The sequence below is a fragment of the Drosophila erecta genome, unplaced genomic scaffold (genome assembly GCF_003286155.1).
Source record: "Drosophila erecta strain 14021-0224.00,06,07 unplaced genomic scaffold, DereRS2 tig00000092-arrow-pilon, whole genome shotgun sequence".
NCBI lineage: Eukaryota > Metazoa > Arthropoda > Insecta > Diptera > Drosophilidae > Drosophila > Drosophila erecta.
In genome coordinates this window covers 18,498,858-18,518,566 of record NW_020825207.1, presented here as the reverse complement: position 1 = coordinate 18,518,566, position 19,709 = coordinate 18,498,858, and the positions used below count along the sequence as shown (strand labels likewise).

The 19,709-nt window shown below is 44.6% G+C and overlaps 1 protein-coding gene across 10 annotated transcripts in view; it reads right to left on the bottom strand.

The window, feature by feature from the left end:
* LOC6548947 (protein sickie) overlaps positions 1 to 19,709 on the bottom strand; it is a 135,234-nt gene that overhangs the window by 15,454 nt on the left and 100,071 nt on the right. For 5 of the 10 annotated variants that reach the window (XM_015156483.2, XM_026980251.1, XM_026980252.1 and 2 more), the window contains 6 exons: positions 16,781 to 17,340; positions 16,572 to 16,716; positions 16,179 to 16,481; positions 16,048 to 16,074; positions 13,798 to 14,171; positions 13,437 to 13,588 (listed from right to left, as the gene is read on the bottom strand). In XM_015156483.2, the coding sequence (XP_015011969.2) occupies positions 13,437 to 13,588; positions 13,798 to 14,171; positions 16,048 to 16,074; positions 16,179 to 16,481; positions 16,572 to 16,716; positions 16,781 to 17,340 (1,561 nt within the window). Of the gene's footprint in view, positions 1 to 7,242; positions 7,504 to 13,436; positions 13,589 to 13,797; positions 14,172 to 16,047; positions 16,075 to 16,178; positions 16,482 to 16,571; positions 16,717 to 16,780; positions 17,341 to 19,709 lie in introns of those variants that run through there. The other 5 variants (XM_015156478.2, XM_001974168.3, XM_015156479.2 and 2 more) reach the window with 2 other exon arrangements.

Below are 19,709 nucleotides of genomic sequence, written 5' to 3'. Positions count from 1 at the left end.
AGTGTCTGTCGCAGACTGTCTAGATTTCTGTGCTTTTTCCTGTGGGCAGGCAGCTGAAAAATAAAAGGGCCCAAGTCTAGACAACGAGGCTGCCGAGCTGTCTTATCAGCCAGCCGAAATCTCAAAAGGAAATTGCCTGGGACTCGCTAAAAAAGTATACTTGTATAACAGAAACACAGCTTGAATATAAGCAGCTGACTGAAAACGCCGAGATCGAGGGGGTAATTTGATTAATGTGCTTAGGCGATGGAATCAGGCGTATATAAAACTGTGGATGATTAAAGCGTGAATTTCCAGCGACTTGAAGAGACCAGCTCAACACATGTGCTCCACAGAGGAACTGGGGGTCGCTTGAAAACTATTTTTACTGATGATGCTGACATTGGGACCTCCATTGATATGTGCTTTTGCCTCAAGCTTCGCCTTTTGCTGGCATAAAACTCGTTGGCTAATTGTGTCAGGCGCAAATATCCGAAATATTCTGAGTGCTCAGTTTCGAAAAAACTGGTTGAATGAAAATAACAAAACCAAATGTCTGAAGTGCGCAAAAACGCAAAGCCGACTTGGGCTGTCAACTGCATAGTTAAGTAGCTGGGAACTGTTGGGGCGGCAGTTTTGACAGGTGGAGGTGTGTGGTTGAAATCAGTTTTGGCTAACATCAATTCACTGGAGAGCCATTCAATTGTTGGGGCTTTATTTGCCTCCAATCCGCTGATCAAGAAGCTCTGCCATTAGATCATTCAAGGTGTGCTGAAGCAACAAAACGTGACGCAAATAAACTGTACAGAAATTATGAATTAGGAAACAACAATTTTATGCCCGCCTTTAAAGTGTTTTATGGCTCCTATTTCAAATTTATGAAAATTAGCGCTATGAAACATCTTTTGTTGACAACGGCGGCGCCTAAATCGCCAGAATCGTTTCCACCGAAAAACCGGCTTATCATCGAATGTTTATCTCCGCGAGCGAGCTGCGATCGTAAAATTGTACAATTATTGTATTTATGCAAAAAATAAAAAGTCTTGAAAAGGGAGCGCCAGCAATCTACAAATCTAAAGGTTTTTTCCTAAAACTTTACCCTGAAGCTTAGCGGCCTGCATTAATTAGGCACGAAACCTGCTGTGCGAGAGGGTCAGAAAATAAAAGAAGGGGCTAAGCCACCGTTATGAGCCGAACTTTGGACACTGGAAAAAAGCAGTGAGGCATGATGGTTATAATGCAGCGCATGCATGCTAAAACCATTAATGAAGTCATTGTTCTTTGGAATTACGGTCTAAGTAAGTTGCATTCATTAATTAATAAATACTTGAACACCTCCCATTACACATGAATAGATGTACTTTAATAGGGAACATCTGAATACGCTTGTGGGTTTTTCCTCTGTGTAGTCTGGGCCTGCTGGGGATTTTTAGCGGGTGGACTTATTTAGTGCGAAACCGGTTCGCCAGCCTAGAGTTTCTTAAGCGGCCAGAAGACCGAATCTGAATCCGAATCCGAATCCAAGCCCGAAATGGAGGCAAGACCGGCCGTTCTCCTTCCTCACTTCCTCACTTCCTCAGTCGACGCACTTGACAGCCGCATAAGCGCTTTTGAGGAAATTATAAACAATTGAGGCTAATTTAAGTTTCTCTTTCTTCATCTACTGGCAAACGCTGGGAGATGTGCAATATCGTAGACTATATAACAACATTAGCCGTGTAACTCGAGAGGATTGCTCGAATGGGGAAATGAGTTTTTGCGTCAGAGTGCTTTATATATAGACTTAATGCATTTCATTAAGAGTCACTTGAGGCGCGAGATGCTGCAACTGCATCTGAGTCTGCTATTCAATGGGGGTGGAAATCGCCAGCCATTGCATAACGAAGGTCGATTCGATGAATATAAAAGCCAGAATGTTTTCCATCGAAGATTCGGTCTGAATGGCACGGCAGCAAGCGTCTGTCTTAAATGGAATGATGTAAGTTAATACTCGCTAATCAGATAAGAAGACAGCAATCTAAGATTTGCATGCAGTACTTAAGCTGCGTAAAGATAATCTCATTTTAGAGAGCTGCAAAGTGGATAGCACTAAGAGCTAATATCTGCAGGCTTATCTTTGCTTTCTTTATGACCGGCCATTAAAAATATTTGTCTATCGCAGATAAAAGGTATTGATAAGATACAAGTGCAGTTAGACTTTAAGCCCATTTTACTGGTTTTCGTAGAATTTTTTAGACAGTATCTGTATACAGTATTCCTCTGTCGAAACCCAGTGACCATTTCCACTTTCCTTGACATCTTTCATCTGAGTAAAATCTTACAATGGGGGTGCACCTTAGTAATCCGCTCCGGCAGCAGCTTAGGCTTTCATAATAATGTCCATTGGGCTGCATGTTCGAGGGGCATAAACAAAGTCGACCCCTTAACCCAAACCATTACTTTACCCGAAAAAAGGAAGAAGTGCAAGGCCCGAAAATGCGAGAGAGGAAAACTTTTTCATTATTATTATTAGCGCCGAAGATGGGGGCCGCCAGATATAACAGAGACCAAAAACTCATCAGCATAATCAACTGGGGAAAGGGCGGCGAATGTTGCATGCCACATGCACACAGCCTGGTTACCGACCGACTGAGCTGAACAGACTGACAGACTGATGTGCAGTTGTCGTCATTGTTTTGTGTGCATGTACAATAATTCCAGATACTATAGCCCCATTGTAGTTGTCCGTCAAGTGGATGGCCGTCCGCCGCTGCGAGCTGGGAAGACGAGTTGCCCCGAGTTGTAATTACGGACCACTCGAGTGGAACTCGGAACTCTAGTTGCAGAACCCCAGCTGACAGGACAGCTGACCGAAAATTTGAATTCAGACGCAGCCCTATCGCCGTGGAAACCAATAAATTTCCAATTGCATTTCATTAGCTTTAAGCATTCGAACCAGACTGGCCAAGACCAAGACCAAAACCCAGACCAAAATCGACTGATAAATGGTCTGCTGACGTGATTTGTTTACCAGAGACCGAGACTCGATTCCCATTTTCAAGGGGCTATCGTTTCGATTAGATTTCTTGGCGCTGCTATTCGAATTTTTCGTTATTTAATGACTCCACAATGGACTCCTGTTTCTCAGTCTGTTTCGAGTCATATGCAAATATTCCAGTTTTGTTCGAAAGCGAAGTGGAAGTGGGGTGTCTGCCAGATGCTTTCTATGCGATTAACAAGGTCTGGACATATTGATGGATGTCTCCAGATACGCCATCTGCTTATCCTATTTCCCACTCGCATGTGGACTCAGTAAGTCAAGTGAGGAAAGTCAATTAAATTGGTCCGGCCACTGAGAAAAGTGTTGGCAGCGTCAACTCATTTATTAAATCGTTTTTCCAAAGGAAATTGTACGTTACAGGTTCCACCCCTGGCGATCGTTTTAATTTACCAATTTGATCCATACTCATCTACTTCGCCGAGAACAAGTAAAGTTCTGGGAGAATGATAATTAAATTTTCAAGAACCAAAGGGAGCGCCTTCTGTGGAAACTCAAGCACTAAATGGGAGCCCCGATAAGAAAAGGGCTGGGTAGTTTTGGCTGGAGCTGGCCTTTCCGAGAATCATAGAATCATCATGCAGTGGATCTGGAGCAGGCGGCCCGAGTTGGATGCCCGCTCAATGGGTTCGGTTCAGTGTTTGTCAACTGCAATTAGAAATATGTACATGGCAGCGGAATGGGAAAGGGAATCGGTATGGGAATGGGAATGGGGTTCATCTGCCAGCTGCCACAACATTAGTCGCAGCTGATTAATGATTGAAGCGCATTCCCCGGTCTTAAAAGGTGCCACTCCTCTCGCTTAACAGCACAAAAGTAGACAAAAGGCGACTTTAATGCCTCTTTATAGAGTGCCAGAAAGCCACAAGGACGGCTGCATCCAACTGCAAGCAGCTGCTGCCAAAGGTGCAGCCCAATTAGCCGGCACACGCCGTCCACGAAAGGTGCATCGATAGGGTAAACACTTGGAAGGGCACCTGGCTGGTGACTACTCCGTAATTTGGCCAACGAGAGCGGCTGGAACTGCACTTACGTAATTATTATATTGGCCAGGGGTCTTTCGAAGTCCATCTATCCATGTGTTTACTGAACATTCAAATTGGCTAGTTAGAAAACGACACTAACCAATCCTTTGTAAGGGTAGACCCTTAATATCTTATTATGACTAATATGTAGCCAACATACTACATTTGGCAAACTCTGAGGTACAAAATTAAGCTCACACTGAGCAGATCTTCAATGTCGAACGATTAAGCAAGAATCGAATTATTCTTCAACCAACGTGCATAATTGTGTTCCCCTTTATTTAATGCGTAAAACTGTTTCGTTTTCAAATCATACCTCCCGAATTTTCTTTGTCTTCGTGGCATGATTTTCCCATGACAATCTTCTTTTTAATTGTTTCCTCCCGACAATCTTTTTTTGATGGGTTTCCATAATTATCATTTCTCCTGGCTTGCTGTTGACCACAATATTTTTCGGCAATTAAGAAAGACAAAGCCTTAACCCTTTAAGCCCGGCCCTTCTAACCGCTGGTGGGCAGAACAGGTAGCGCCTCAACGGGACTCTATTTGAGTATTCCAGGCGGCGCCCAGGGTCCCGATATCTGGGATTTCGTGGGTCATTAGCCCGAACAGTAGCCATAGTAGGCATATCGATGCGGGTCACAGGCCAGTCGGCTCATAAAATTCGCCCATTAATTAAGTGCCCCTTTCCCCGGTCTTGCAGCCCATTTCTTTAAGTGTTTCTGGGCTGGCCCTGTGTGCAGTGTACATATGCTTACCGGGCTGATCAAATATTTACATGGCATTTACATCAAACACGGGGAAATGCAAATCACCCGACTGGGCGACATAAGGTGCCAGATGGAGACAGACTGTTTGGCGGCATCCAAAGTCGGTAGAGTTGCAGGCATTTGACAGCGTTTCCTCTTCCTCGATTCAACCGACTCAACTCAGCTCTCGACAAACAAAATTGGAGTAGACACTGCCATTTCCAGAGTACTTCAATCAAAGAAAAGTGAGCAAAATTGCTGCCTTTTATCGGCTCATGCAAGTCAGGTCTACAGGGAAAGGCTGGCGATCTTGGGATACTTTTGCAATGCTTTCCCGATACTTTTCTGATATCTGCTGCGAACATGTGTATCGCAGGCTGCCCATCGACCGTTTGGCCGGAAATTGTTATGGACTTGTGCGATCGGCGGCGATCCGAGGCGGCTAATTGAACTGGAAAACTTGAGCAGTTTTCCTTCGACGATTTTCACACTTTCTCGGCGGCCGAGCAGTTCAAAGAGAAACGGCTATTAGAAATCAAAAGCAACTTCAAAGTTGACTCCTGTCGGTGTGCGAAAAATTACAAATTAAAAACTAATTTCTTTTTCCCCACCCCTGATGGACTCCACCTTCTCCGATTTTCAGGCATGACTAATTTTGATTAGCTGCGCGTGAAAATTTATGCGCAGCAGCGGCGTCGTTGCAAAAATCAATCTTCATCAAGGATGCAGGCAGAAAGTTCCCTGGAATAGCGGCATAATTAATTGCCATATTCTCTCAATTAAAATATTTTGAGGGGCTGCGACCCTACGTAGTTTCTTTCTTTTGGATATGAAAATATGAAAGTCAAGGCCCATAAATCGCTTTCGTTGAGGGGGAGTCAGCGTTCTGCAACTCCCCTCCAATAAGAATTTATTACACATACTTCACAGGATACAGGGATGAATGGAATGATGGGAACCGTATCATTCCCTTTGTCTCCTCTTCCCGATTTTAATTGATCGCTTTCCACGCACACACGCAACGCGAAAAGCGAAAAGCGGAATGTGGAAACGTGGAAAAATCGTGAGGGAGGGTGTCACCTCTCGAAAATTGGGACAGCTGCCCGGAAAACAGAGAGCCCATATGCGAGGGAGATCCGGGAGGGAGTTTCCCTGGATCATTCTGAACGATGCTGCACAGCTTACACCAACCAGTACAGTCAGAGCTAATTCGCTTATTTTTGTTTGGCTTGTGAGATGTTGAACCGAAGTCATTAGCGGGAAATCAGCGAAAACAAAGGACTATTTATTTGGCTGAAATTTGGCAACGTCGTAAATCATTTCCCACCAGCGATTTGAAATGCAATCCACGGGCCAAAAAAATACTCCACTTTCAGTGGGAATAACTTCAGCTGAACAGTCGCAGTTGCGACGAACAGAAAACCTAATAAAACTCCACAATGCAGCAGACAAAGTCTTTTATTAACCCCGTATTTTTGGTTCCCCTTTTTGACATGTTTGTGCAATTTGTGTGTAGGCTACTGTTCGGTTCAATTGCGAGGGACATGGACGTGGTTAGGGGGTGATTTACGGTCCGGTCCGCAGATCACGAAGTGATATTGCATGTAAGCAGTTATAGAGGGTGGTCGTACTAATGGATATCGATGGGAAAAGCTATGTTTATAGATATGTCAAGGGGCACGGGCACAAACATGCAAATGATCGGCCATTAAGGACCGAAGAACACCGTTTGGTGAATGGAGTACCTGATGAGTAATCAAACGAAAGTACTTCTGCACTTCAAGTTGTTTCCACAATAAATCCCCTTTGCAACTACGCCACTGTGTCGACCTTTTCATCACTTGCATGTGTAGAGCTGAACTCAACAACTCGCCCATCTCATTTCGACATGCTCCATTAAGCTTTTTGGCCATTGTTGCACATCTTCCTGCACCTATGCAAATCTCCATGGAGCCAGTTTAATTTGTAGCTATTTTGGTGGATGAAAAAGAAAACAAATAAATAGGGATAGGAGAAAAGTGTCAGAGTGAGGCAGCTGATGTGGCACATTTTCCCCAGTGCCCCTCAAGTGCTTTGCTGATTTTGCAATTATTTGCGGGGCTCTAGTGACGAGTAACTTTATAGCTACTCTCCCTGGGAATCAGATACATTTATACCCTGGGAATGGGACACCCAGGCAATGAACAAAATATAGTTTGTGCCGCAGCTTCCGCATGGTTAATTTGTATTGCAATGTTTGTTTATTTGCTTATCACTTTTTATCTCGTTCCGTGCCTGTTAATTTAAGCAATTGTAGGTGAACTTTTCTGTGTTATCTTTCTGTGTCAGCAGATTTTTGGTGGGAGAACTTTTGCTGACCGGTTTGAAACACAAATTTGTATCCATTCATTTCAAGGTGTATTTTTATTTTGCCCGTCACAAACACGTTTCTCATTTGGCTCTGGCGTTTTACCATTTATTTGTAGCTGGAGCATTGGAGCGCTGCTCAATGAACCTTTTGGCCCGCGTAATTCTGTTGTATTGCTAACAAATCTTCACTTCACTTCGCGCAGCACTTCGGTAATCAGTTGGGCAAACAGCCGCCAGCGATCACGCACTGCAGATACACCCGCTCGAAAAACACTCGTCAGATACTCCGGTTCTCGGGTTCGGATACACCCGACATGCGCCAGTACGTGCTGCTCCGCAGGCAGTCGGATTGGAACTGAGCCCGCCGATATTGAGCAAGATCAGTTGCGCGAGAGACGTTGGTTTCTACCGGTTCGCTCAGTTTACCGGTTCGCTCAATTTCAAATCTTCGATTTGTGGTCTAGCGAAAGAAACCTGAAGTTACCAAAATCTTCAGTATATCGGGATGAACCGGGCTACAGAACGCGAATTTAAGAACCAGGATATGAACAAACCGATTGCGATCTCCAGTGGAGCCCCGGGATCCATAACCCGGTAACTCCGATTTTTGGTGCGTGTGCCTCGACTTCAAACGCGGAACTGAATATGACACACTCGAAAATCCTTTGGCAACTGCTCCTGCCGCGACGTCGACTGCGCAGCAGCAGCAGCTGGAAGTGACGCCGATTTGTCGGCGACAAAACAAATAACAGACTCCAAAGGGAAAACAAAGCGGAGGGGGTGGATGCTCTTAAGGGTCGGGTATTTCGATTTTCAGGGGCGCTACACGTAGTTCACAGGACATGGAGTATCACGCGACGCGGAGGTCACATCCTGAGGGTAGACCCTATATTCCTGTGCCCAATCGTGTGAAAAAACTCAATTACTATAATTATGTTCGCTTTGAGCTCGGCAATGCTATCGAAATGAAGATATAATTTAATACTCAAAGGAAGATGTAATACTTTTATGAAGGGTTTTAATATGTGCATGTCTGATGTGATAATTATTCATTACTTCTTTGTTTTTTAGTCCTTGAGTTCATAAAAACATAGTCAAATTCTGTTTGCTTTTGAAAACTATTCAGTCCGAAAGTTCTAACAAATTAGACTATACTTAAAACATATTTTTGTTTGTCTAGATATAAAGTTTATAGCTTCTTCAAGCGTTTAAACTTTATATTTATAAGCACCTTCAATAAAATATGAACTTTCTACTGCCTTGCTTTCTTAGGTTATAAATGGTTCTCAATGCTATGTTATTGTTATTCTATGCTATATGTTATTCTTATGTAGAGAAGCAAAACTTCCCAAGCTACGCAGGGGATTTGGGCAGCAAGCATGCCCTGATCCAGAGTATCCTGCAGGACTACCAGCGCCCAGAGTCAGGCGCCACCGTGGCGCCACGCCAAAGGATACGTATGTTTTTGCAGACCGTGTCGCAGGCGTCTGCCCCATCGACGACCCCTTATTTAGAAGTGCGCACAACTATGCAGACCGAAAGAACTACAGACGCAGCTTTCTTGGCGGCCAGGATGGCAGGACACAGGGCGACGAACAACAAAGTGGAAAAAATTGCAAATTTGAGTTTTGTGTTTTGTGGCTGGTCGTAAGGCCAAAGTGAAGGACAACCCGGTGGGGACGCACAGCGCCCAATGTCGTTTATTTTTGGCGCGAGACTCCGCGGCGCCACTAAAGAAATGTCTGCTCATACTTTTATGCTCCCCAGCCCCAACTCCCCAATTCTCGTATGGAGGCCAAGTTGCAAGGACTGGGGCATAATAGAGCTGCTAAAACTTCTCTGGGTGGTGCGCTTAACGAGTCGAGTGGGCGGCCGCTAAAAAATGATTGATTATCGGCAATCAAGATGAAGTCGGGTTGTTGGCTTTAGAGCCCAGTGCCTCCACATTTGTCGTCGACTTTTGGCGAGGCTCAGCATAAATTACCGACTTGGCTTTAGTTGTACTGCTGTTGGCCTGCCGAAATGGCATATATCCGCAACGGATTGTATGTGAAAAGTAGTAATAGCGGCGTGGAATTGATTTCATGCTCGAGTGGCGACAGCTATATAAATGATGCTTTGCTGAAATACTACGTAGTGGGAAGTATGATAAATATGCCCTAAGCTGCGTCCTTCCATATTAAATGGAATTTTCATATTACAATTAGAGCAGACACAATCGGAATAAATTGTATATAAGCAACCCAGGGGTGAGTTGAATGGTTATTAAAGTAATATCTACATACCCCATCTCAGTACACACATTTCAAAGACAGCAACTGCAGATTTGTACTTACCTGAAAGAAAAGAGCAATAAATTAGTTTAATAATATAGCCACTTAGAGGTAGGTCTCTAGCATAAATTACTCAGCAGCATGAGCCTGAATTTCAGGTCTTATTTTCTGCTTGAGACAATCAGAAACATTTGCGCTACACCCATTAAGCAATTTAGGCGATTGCTCAGTTTGCAACCAAGGGTCACTTAAAGGGTAAGTTTAATGGGATGATGTGTGCACTAATTTTAGAAAAAGAATACGAAAACATTCCACTTCCTAATACTTTCAAGTGCACTCTCTTCAAAGCCCAAATCAATTGAGTTCTAGGCAAGCAAACATAAAGCATCCGTAACCTCCCCTGTCTGTACCATCCGCATCCAGATAGAGTCATCCAGTCCAGATAGAGTCATCCGGCAATAGCTCCGGGATTTGGCGCGAGTTCTGGCGCTTGAGGCGATCTGTCCAATCTGTTATAGCTATGCCCTTTGTCTTATCGCAGGGGCGTGGGGGGAAATAGTTCCAGGGGGTTGTTGGGGCTCACGCTTTTAGTGTTATTACACTGGGCTGCATGGGTCCGTTCTGTCCCAAGTCTGTGCCCCCGGTCACTGGGGTCAGTTTCGAGTGCGTGATAAATGGGCGCGTTGCGTGGCGTTTCCCCAGTTCCGTGGCGTCATGTTGATGTTTTTGTTGCGGCTTAGTATTTATGGTCAATGATAAGATTGCTCAATTGGTGTTTTCTACACCGAAAGAGAGGGAGGGCAAAAACTGAATAGATTTCGACTGAGTCGAAAGCTGTTTAAAGTTGATGTAGGTTGGGAGTTTTATAAGCTGCTTGGGTTTTGTGCGAGCGCGTCTGAATAAAGCGTATTATAAACTGCCATAAAGCTCAGCCTGATAAGCAAAACGGGGAGGGGGTAGGGTGGGTTATAAAAAGGGATATGCGCTTGGGGGATTGGCTCAGTCTAGAGCTGGAAAAGGTGAAGCTAATCCGGGGTACCAATGGCTACAAAACTGACTTCTTGAAGTTACATTTATTGTAGTTATAGAGAAGCATATTCATAAAGGTCTGGTTTGTGCAGACTTATTTTGGGCCAGGTCAGAAGAATATTATTCCTATCTGCACATAAAAATAGCATCAAAAGTTCAAGCAAACAGTTCGCATTTATATCAACTTTTAGAATAATTTTGCAAGTTTTAGCAAAATTAAAGGGCAGAGTTCCAAAAAATTGCCAGTCCTCCTGAAACTACCCACATTTGAGCGCACATCTCGAGAGCAGTGCAAAAAGTTCACAAACTGCATTGTCAGACTTTCAGTGCCCCATCCACATCTCAATTTCCTCGAGCAAATGCGAAAAACCAAACCAACTGCCAACGTATGGAAGCTTCAGTTTTTTTCAACTACCGCAAAGTGAAATTTCATGACGTCGAAGCCTCCACAACGGGCATCTGTCAATAAAAAATACTCGTAATACAAAAAAGCCAATGGCAAATAATATGCGGCAAAACTGCTGACAGACTGGCGTTGGATGTGGATTGAGGAGGCTCAAATAGATCGATAGGCGGACCGAGAAAGTGCGGGAGCGACATATCGGCATCTAGGCTATTATAAGCCCTGGCAGAAATTTAATTAACGCAGGGAACTTTGGCCAAGACAATGGCAGGGAAAGCCAAGGAAACGACATCAAAGTCAATGGGCAATTAAAAAGTTTTTAATCCGCAATGGACGATGAGCAGGGGACTTTGAAATGCGAAAGAAGTAGCAAAACTGTAGTTAAAAATCCCAGAACCACTTGAAACTGTAAGTCGTTTTTGAACTTTTTAAGCGCACAACATGTTGCTATTTGCCAACTTAATTGAATAGTAAGCGAAACGTTCGCAGAAGGGATTTCATTCATCCATCATCACGTTCAGTCCTCTAAAAAATGGTTCATACATACATTTCTATATTCACATATTATAATTATGTTATGTTCTTAGGCAGACTAATTCAGAAATATAGTTTTCCTTGACCGCCATACAAATAAGCGCAATTTGTCATTTTCGTATCTTAGGTGTGATCACATTGGAGGAAAGTTTGACCAGCCAGCTCGGCATCTAGCTCAAGTTTTCGCATTTGGTAAATGTACTTCTCTCGCGCAACCCACTCGCAGATAAATCACGCTGAGGCGACCCATTTTCCCGGCTCTTTCCACTTTTCCCCACCCAAGCACCTAATCCACTTAACCAACCAGACTCAGATCCAGACCGCATATCAGACCATATCAGCTGGGAGAGATTCCAGCCGGCATAACTCCATTGCAATTATTCTAAGTTTCCACATTGTTTGCACTTTTATGGCAGCTGGGCAGCCGAACGTTCTCTGCTCCGCCGCGCAGTGCGAAAATGGGGAAATGTTGGGGAAAACCGGCAAGCTTCAATTTTTCTGCCCATCAAATCGCCATCGAATCCTTCAAGCTCATTTCTGCAATTTACACGTGCGCCTTGACCTTGGCCCCAGACTTTCCCAACCCACCAACTCGGAGCTGCGGGAGCTGTGGAAGTGTGGAAAATATGAGATTTATGTTGTCTGCCTGTCTGGCCCCGATAAATTTGATGGCGAAAGGTGTGGGTGGCTTATGGGAACTGGCTATAAAATACTTTATAGCGATTTTGCCATGTAGACAGGCATAAAGTGTACAATGACTGCTCCAAAGCTCCTTCCCCGGCGGAATGCAATTTAAACTTTGTTTTATTTTCAAATGAAAATTGTTGGCAAGAAATTTGTAAATGAAATCAATTTCAGCCCCACATGCAGGGAGGTTCATCAAAAAAAGCCGCCCAAAAGTAGGCAAAAGTTTGTCCCACCTCTTCAAGTACTTTTGTCTGCCGCGGAAGTTTATCAGACTTTTGCGTGACTTCTGTTGACAACACGCACACACACCATTTCACAGTCTCAGTCTTTTGGTCCTTACACTTGAAGAAAAACAATGAAATCTTTGAACTTGGACAAATGTTTGCAGCTCTAAGAAGTTGCACTCCAAATCAAATAGGACTTCAAATGAGAAATTCCAAATAAATATTTCATAATTCAAATTAATTTTAATATGAGCTTAAGAAAAGTATGGGAGGCCATCATTCGTTTTTTCCCGTGCACCGAGCATCTTAAGTGGGATATGACGGAAGGCGACTTGGCGGAAAAGTTGGATGCAAGCTGACTGTTTGATAAGGGAAGCGAATGAATCTTTCAAAGCGCACGGCTTTTGGCACACCATTCCGGTCGGAAAGAGGGGGAAGGTGGTGGCGCAGCCAGTTGCCACATTTTTTCGGCATTGCCCCTGAGCGTAGGCCATGAAAATGCGCAAAATGTTGCAACAGCTGCGAAACAAAATAAATTGTGGCCCCAAGTACACGGCATAACCACTTAAATTAATGGCCGGGCACAATGCAGACGACGAGGCCATACCATAAGAGATGCGGTGCTCCAGATTAGAAGGCCAAGAATTGTCGTTATTTTCCTAATTTATTCAGGTGACTTTTGTTGCAGTGCCAAGAGGCTATTTCGATTTGGCATATTCCCTAGCATGCTCTTCAGATCGTTATGGAAATAAGACAAGAATTATATGACCCTGCCAGCAAGAGTGATGAGATATCAAATATTAATCAAAATAAATTGTTTGAGTAATGTATTGGAAAATAAATACAAAAAGTATGTTCTTCCCACGACTTAGTTGTTTGTACTTTAAGTTACTTGTACTTCAATATTAAAAATTAAGCTTTTATTTGCTAATATTCCTAACAAGTTATTTCAGAGCTTGCCACTTGTAGAATAAAAGAAAAAATGCCATTGGGTCGTGCAAACGTTTCAAGTGATAAGAAATGACACCAAAAGTATCTCACGCTGTCAGTAAGTTCTGGCAGCAGGTTCAGCCGAGCAGAAGGATTCGACTGCACTCACAATTCATCTGAACTTAAGCCGACTAGATGGGCATGACGAGGTACTCACATTGGTAGACAGCTGGCTGCTCAGACTGAGCACCTGATCCCGGGCATCCTGCAACTCGCGCTTCAGCCTCCGGATTTCGTGCGCCTGCCGCTCCTCCGCGTTTCCGTATAGGGAGCTGCCTCCGGACAGCAAGGAGGCGGCACTGCCGTGAACTGAAACGGAAACACAACGGCAAAGTTGCATTAATGTGCTCTTAAGCCTGCATCTAAAGATGCCCATTAAACAGTGAGCCAAAGTTCGTTTTTCTTGCTTTCAATCCGGAATATTGTTATATATTCAATGGATTTGCTCATATGACTTCAGCAGGAGTGGGATTCCAGATACTCAGCTTAAGGCCACATCTTTTCGAGTGTTCTCTCACCTTCGTCATTCTTCTTGGGATATGTCAGCCGGTGTCCGACCATTGCACCAGCACCTGCTCCTACGCCAGGACCCACGAGTCCTGCGCCCGATGTGGATCCATGGGTGGGCGACAGAACCGATGCAGCTGCGGCTGTGGTGAAGGGGCCGCGGTTGAGCGGGGTGGGCGAGGTGGGCTGGCTCCAGGCCACGCCCCCCACGCCGACGCCCACGCCGGGATTCCCCTGGGCCGCCTGCGATTGAGCAGCCATGGCAGCTGCCATTTGGGCCGTTAGCACGCCGTTGGTGCCGACGGGCAGGCAGTAGTAGGGCTCGATTTCCACCTCTCCGCCACGACTCATCATCGAGGGATACATCTTCTCGGACTTTGTCGATCTGAAATTGAGTCTCATTAGTATCGTGTGGCTGTGGCGTTGAATGAGTGCGTGAATGAATCAAAAGCACGCTGAAATGGAGCAAGGCGTGACTATAAGTAAGCACTCTAAGTAACCTCATAGGAAACCACAGCAAATGAAAGACGCAACATAATATACATATAATGTTTAAAATATAAAAGGATTTCCCGCAGATATACAAAATAATTGTATTGTATTATATTCTGTCCGAATACCTCGATTTAGATCACTATGGCGATGAGTAAATGTGGTCAGACAGTTGCAAATTTCCGTTGCGTTTGTCAACTTTATGAGGTTCCCCTGAAAAGGCCCCCATTTCCGTTTAATTCTGTTACAAATTGGTTGCGGCCACTGTGCATTTGAATGATAAGGCTACTGGGTGGAGCCCTCGCTGCGTTTAAGTCCCTAGACAAATTGTCATAAAATGCAGAGATTTCTAAACGCTCACACAATGACCGCTCCACAAGCAGAAAAGGATTCCGGAAAAGGATGGGGCTGGTCCATCCAGTCATGTCCACTCGCGTGGCTCTGATAACTGTGACATTAATGGCATTTCGCATGCAAATCTAATATTACGTATACGTCAAGTGTGCGCCCGTCGGTGCGGGGGGCTCAGTTGTTTGCTTTTGGTGGTAAGAGCTGTCGGTTTTCTCTGGGGCTATTTGCCACAAACTTTGGCTGTGTGAATAGGAGTGTAAAATTTGATAACAAGCCGCCGAGCTGGCTTGCAGGGCTTCCAGGGTTTCCGCCTCCCCTGACACAATCCTTTCCTCACTCCCTGTTGCATAATTGATGCCGAAGCTTTAAAAGCGAGGACACATATAAACTGGGAAAGTAGATGTGGGCAAAGTAAGTGGGCGTTGAAGAACTTAGGGCTAGCAAGGATCCGGAAAATGTGTAAATATTTGAAAGAACAATTGTGTTTTCATTGTGACACTGTTTATTAAACCATTATGCACTAAATTTACTTCAAGTTAAAGTAATCGATCTTTAGAGCTGGTTTGTCTTTTTATTTATTTGTTTGCCTCAGGGGAACACATTTTAATGAAGCACTTGACCAGCGACAACCGACCGCAGTCAAAAACTCGCTGATGAGGCAGCCAGAAAAAAGCGAGCAAGTTCACCTGCATCCTTGGAAAGTCGGGGTGCACAAACCTATTGACATGTCAAATAATAATCTGGCCATCAACAACACCTCGCAGCTAGCAGACTCCTCTTTGTTTTTCGTTTTCCATTTGCCCTTTGGGGTTTTTATACTTTTTTTGAATGGTTTTCCCAGTTCGTTTTCCCAACGAGCTTTCACATTGTCTGTTGGCGACAACCTGCCCAAACTTTGCTCTTTAAATAACTGGGCATGTCGCCCTTCTCAGCTCTTTGGCTTTAAGTGAATCCTTTAAATATGCAGAGCGACACATGGAAAGCCAAGCATATGTCCTGGCGACATGGAGGCTACCACTCGAAGGTAAGTTCGCTTGGCTTTCTGATGGTATGAAACAGGAATGCCAAAAGTTGTTTGCATATTTAAGGGACAAGAAGTAAAATACAGCTGACAGGCAAAAATAGTGCTTGTATGGAGGTCGATTTTTACATCAAGACAGTTTAGTGTGTGTTGGGAGAAAGTCCGTCCACACTAACACATCGAAAATAAACTGGAATAGAACAACTAAACTTGGAGCTCTGGAAATTAAAAACGTAATGGAGTAACATTATCAAAGTCTACAACTCAACTTATTAAGATAATAAGCATGCAACATGAAGAGCAAGTGGGTGGAAAAGGTGCTGATTGTTTGCCGCAGAGATGAAGTGTTTTCAGATGATATGCAAAAATGATGTGCGTGCTGAAACTATATGGTCACCTTGGATATGTCCTTTCTTTCAAGTAGCTGTTCAAGGGTAACCAGATTACAGAGAAAAAGAGAAGAGTGGAGATACAGATACATTCATGCAGGAAGGGAGAGCTTAACCTCGCTTTTGAAATAAAACCAACCTTATGCTATTGCTGCGGTTCATGCGCGGACTTTGCACGTAGGGCGACTCATTGCCGGACATTTGACCCGCCATCTGACCAGGTCCTCCGGACCGGTTGTGTATCATCTTGTGACCATGTCGGGTCATCGCCGGGGACCCAATCTGCAGCTGCTCCACGGACTCGCCGTCGGACAGCCGACTGCCGGCCGTATTGCTGTGCTTGAGCCACATGGCGTATGAGCTATATTCTGGCTTGACCTCAGCATAGGTTTGCGTATCGGAGAGCGATCCGTCGTGACGAGCACCTCCTCGATTGGAGATCCTAAGGGAAAGAGTACGTTTAAAGCATAATTATACGGCAATCCCACATTTCTAGTTTAATATCTTTATTTACTTGGATATATTCACATACCTGTGCTGAAATACGTGCAAGTCGCTGCCCGGCTTTGGTAGGCTGTGTGATCCGGTGGCCAGTCGCTCCCTAATGGACTGGCTCAATTGGGTGGCTGTTGGTCCGGTCAAGGAAAAGCTCCGATGCTGAGTATTCGGGGGAAGCTCTGTAACAGATTACAATACGATTTAGATAACATGAAAGTTGCGTGTTCATTCACTTGTACTCACTGTTCATGTCATTGGGCAGGGTTTGGGTGCCGCCGGCAATCTTGCGACCGCTGGCCGTCCGCGGTACCGCCGATACATGAGCGGTACGACCGCAGGGCAGTCCATTGGCTGCCGCCCCCCCGGTGGCCATCATCAATGCGATATTCTGCTGCTCGGCGGTGGAGGCAATGCTGCCGTTTGCCCGCTTCACATAGCCGAAACTAGGCGGAACCCCCTTGGTTCGCGAGGAGGAGGAGGGCGATCCCTGCTTGGAGGAACTGCCACTCCCACCGCCGCCCATGCTGCGACGGGATGGCGAGGACTTCTCCGACTTCTCCACCTTCTGGCCGTTGAGCGGTTCCGGCATTTTGCTCCAATTATCGCGCCCATTCCGAGACCCTGGCCGATGGTGGGGACTGCCATCCATCTTACCGCCGCCTCCCGCGTTATTGTTGTTGTTATTGTTGTTGTTGTGGGCGTGGGTGGTGGTGGAGCCGCCGCTGGAGCTGGCCTGGCTGGCCGCTGAGCTGCCGTTCGCGGCGGTTCCAATGCTGTCCAAGGAGCCGCGACTATTGCGAATGCTGAAAGGATCACCACAAGAGGAAATGTTTATTAGTTTAAAATTAAAGAGCAAGTCTCTGAATGATAATGTATGTTATTTTCGCATAAGTACAGAGAATTAATGATAATGTGGAGATTAATTGCCTAGCCGCTTTTTAAAGGGAACAGCTTAAAATAAAGCTGTTAGGGATGGGCACATTAAGTATACGCCACGTTGGCCTGTGGAATAAGGAACATTCAGTAGCAATGTCTTAATAATTTATGCAAGTCAGGCCTTAAAGTTGATTGCATGTACCTAGATAAGTACTATAAAGTACATTTCTATAATGTACACATCAAAGTTCTATTCAAGAGTTAAATTGTCTAACAATGGCCAAATCAGCGGGCAAACAAACGCCATTCAAACGACGGAAAGTCAAGCCATCCGACTGAGACAAAGGCGGACAAAAGACCTCAGCCAAAGGAGCTGACAGACAATCTGCAAATACAATTGGCAAGTGGCTAGCGAAAGAGGTGTTCGGGCGGGCAGGGCAAGGAAAGTCTCAAGGAATGGCTACATTTTTCAATTAAAATGACAAAGGATACGCCGGCTGGAGCGGGAGTGCCTCCTAGACAAGAGTCAGCCGGAAAATTGCATGTCTAATCCAAGCTGGGTTGCTATGGGAAGGTATCATCTCTGCTTGGATGACATATATCAAAACTAATTGGGCGTGTCCGTGATCCAATAAATAATGTTGTTTATTTATGTGGAAAGCAACTTTCTGCTGCCAAGGGCACGAACTGCGCCCGTGAGTTCTGAAATTTCTAGAAGTCAATAACAATAAAGAAATATATATATTGGAATCTCAAAACGCATTTTAGTAAGCGCTTGGTGATGCGCAATATAAATAAAATAATTACAAAAAGTATATCAAAATATTTAAACATGATAGATTAAAGTATTCCGCTTCACTGTTTGCTTCTCTTTTGATAAAATGATGAAGATAAATTGGTTTTAATACATTCAGCCCCTAATCTTTTCTTGCTTTGGAATAAACCTAAAATCCTGCCACAATGCCAAACGGAATAGCCAAATGAAAATTGCAAAGATAAAATATCGCAAAGCCGGAATAGCGAATTTTCCATGTGGCTTCTGCTGGCACAAACCAAATTATAGCAATTGAAAACATCACCAGTTTAGATGGATTTAAAGGGACAATAAAGGGGAAAGCTGGCCAATAAATTAACTAATTGGTGTTGCGTTTCACAGCGCTTTCCAAAGCGACTAAGGCGCTGAAATCCTGAACAGTACGCTATGATTTGGGGCTCCACAAAGTGGAACACGGGCGAAGGACGAGGAAAACAGCTGTCTGGCTCGTAAAACCTAACTACACCCCAGCAAGCAATTACAGTTCAGCTCGGCCGCACTGGAGGGAAAAACAACATTCTCCCTGAAACTGAGACGTCCATTTGGATTCGGGGTTGGGTTCTGGCCGTCATACCCCCGAAGAATGCGTGACTGTCTCTGGTGCGAGTGTGGCACTCTTGCGGGGTGGGTGTGGGCGGAAAATGCCAGTGAAAGTGGCATCAGAAGTGACACATAAAGCTCATAAATTGTCGCGCACTCAATATGCACGGCAGGTTGGGAGTGGGAAATTGGGCAAGAGGTACGTAGCTGGAAGCAAAAATCAATAGCGATTGCCGCCGTATCGCGGTGTAGGTGGTCAAATGACCCCCGGTGCCTCCTGAACGGCAAGTGGTGAAATCGATAGGAATATCAGTCAGCATGGGTGGGCGAATATGAGCGCGGCCCTTAAATTCAATTATTGTTAACTTAAACGCTGGCGTACATCAATTGATGGAAACCAGCTACCAAAAGCTTTGTTTGTTTTATTTATTAACATATCGTGCTATTCTTTCAGTGGCAGTACAATGTTTATTTATCGATCTTTCGGACTGTGTGGGCCCGCTGAATTTATTTATTTTGGGGGATTAAGTATGCGCATTCAATGTGAACTGCAAACTGTATTCGGCTTAAATTTCTGTTCCAATTGAACGCACGGTGCAGTAGCAAACGGCAAACAAATGACGCGGAGCCAAAGGATCCTTTGCAATGGAGGCTTTTTTCTTCCCCTTTCAGCGCCAAGCTTCTGCAAAAAATTGCGCATAAATTTTTTGCGGCTGTCAAAAAAAGAAAAGAAAACTGCGCTCACCCATTCAGGAACAGACTCATAAGCAGGGAATTCGAAAGGAGCAATGGAAGGCGGATTTATAGCCATTATTCCAAATGGGAAGAAGAAATGGGCAGCTAATAGCCGAACTTTTAATACACTTACAGAGCTTTCAACGTGTTAATTCGTCTTGGCTTACAATAGCGGGTACTGTATTTACTTTTTTGTAGTGTGTTGCC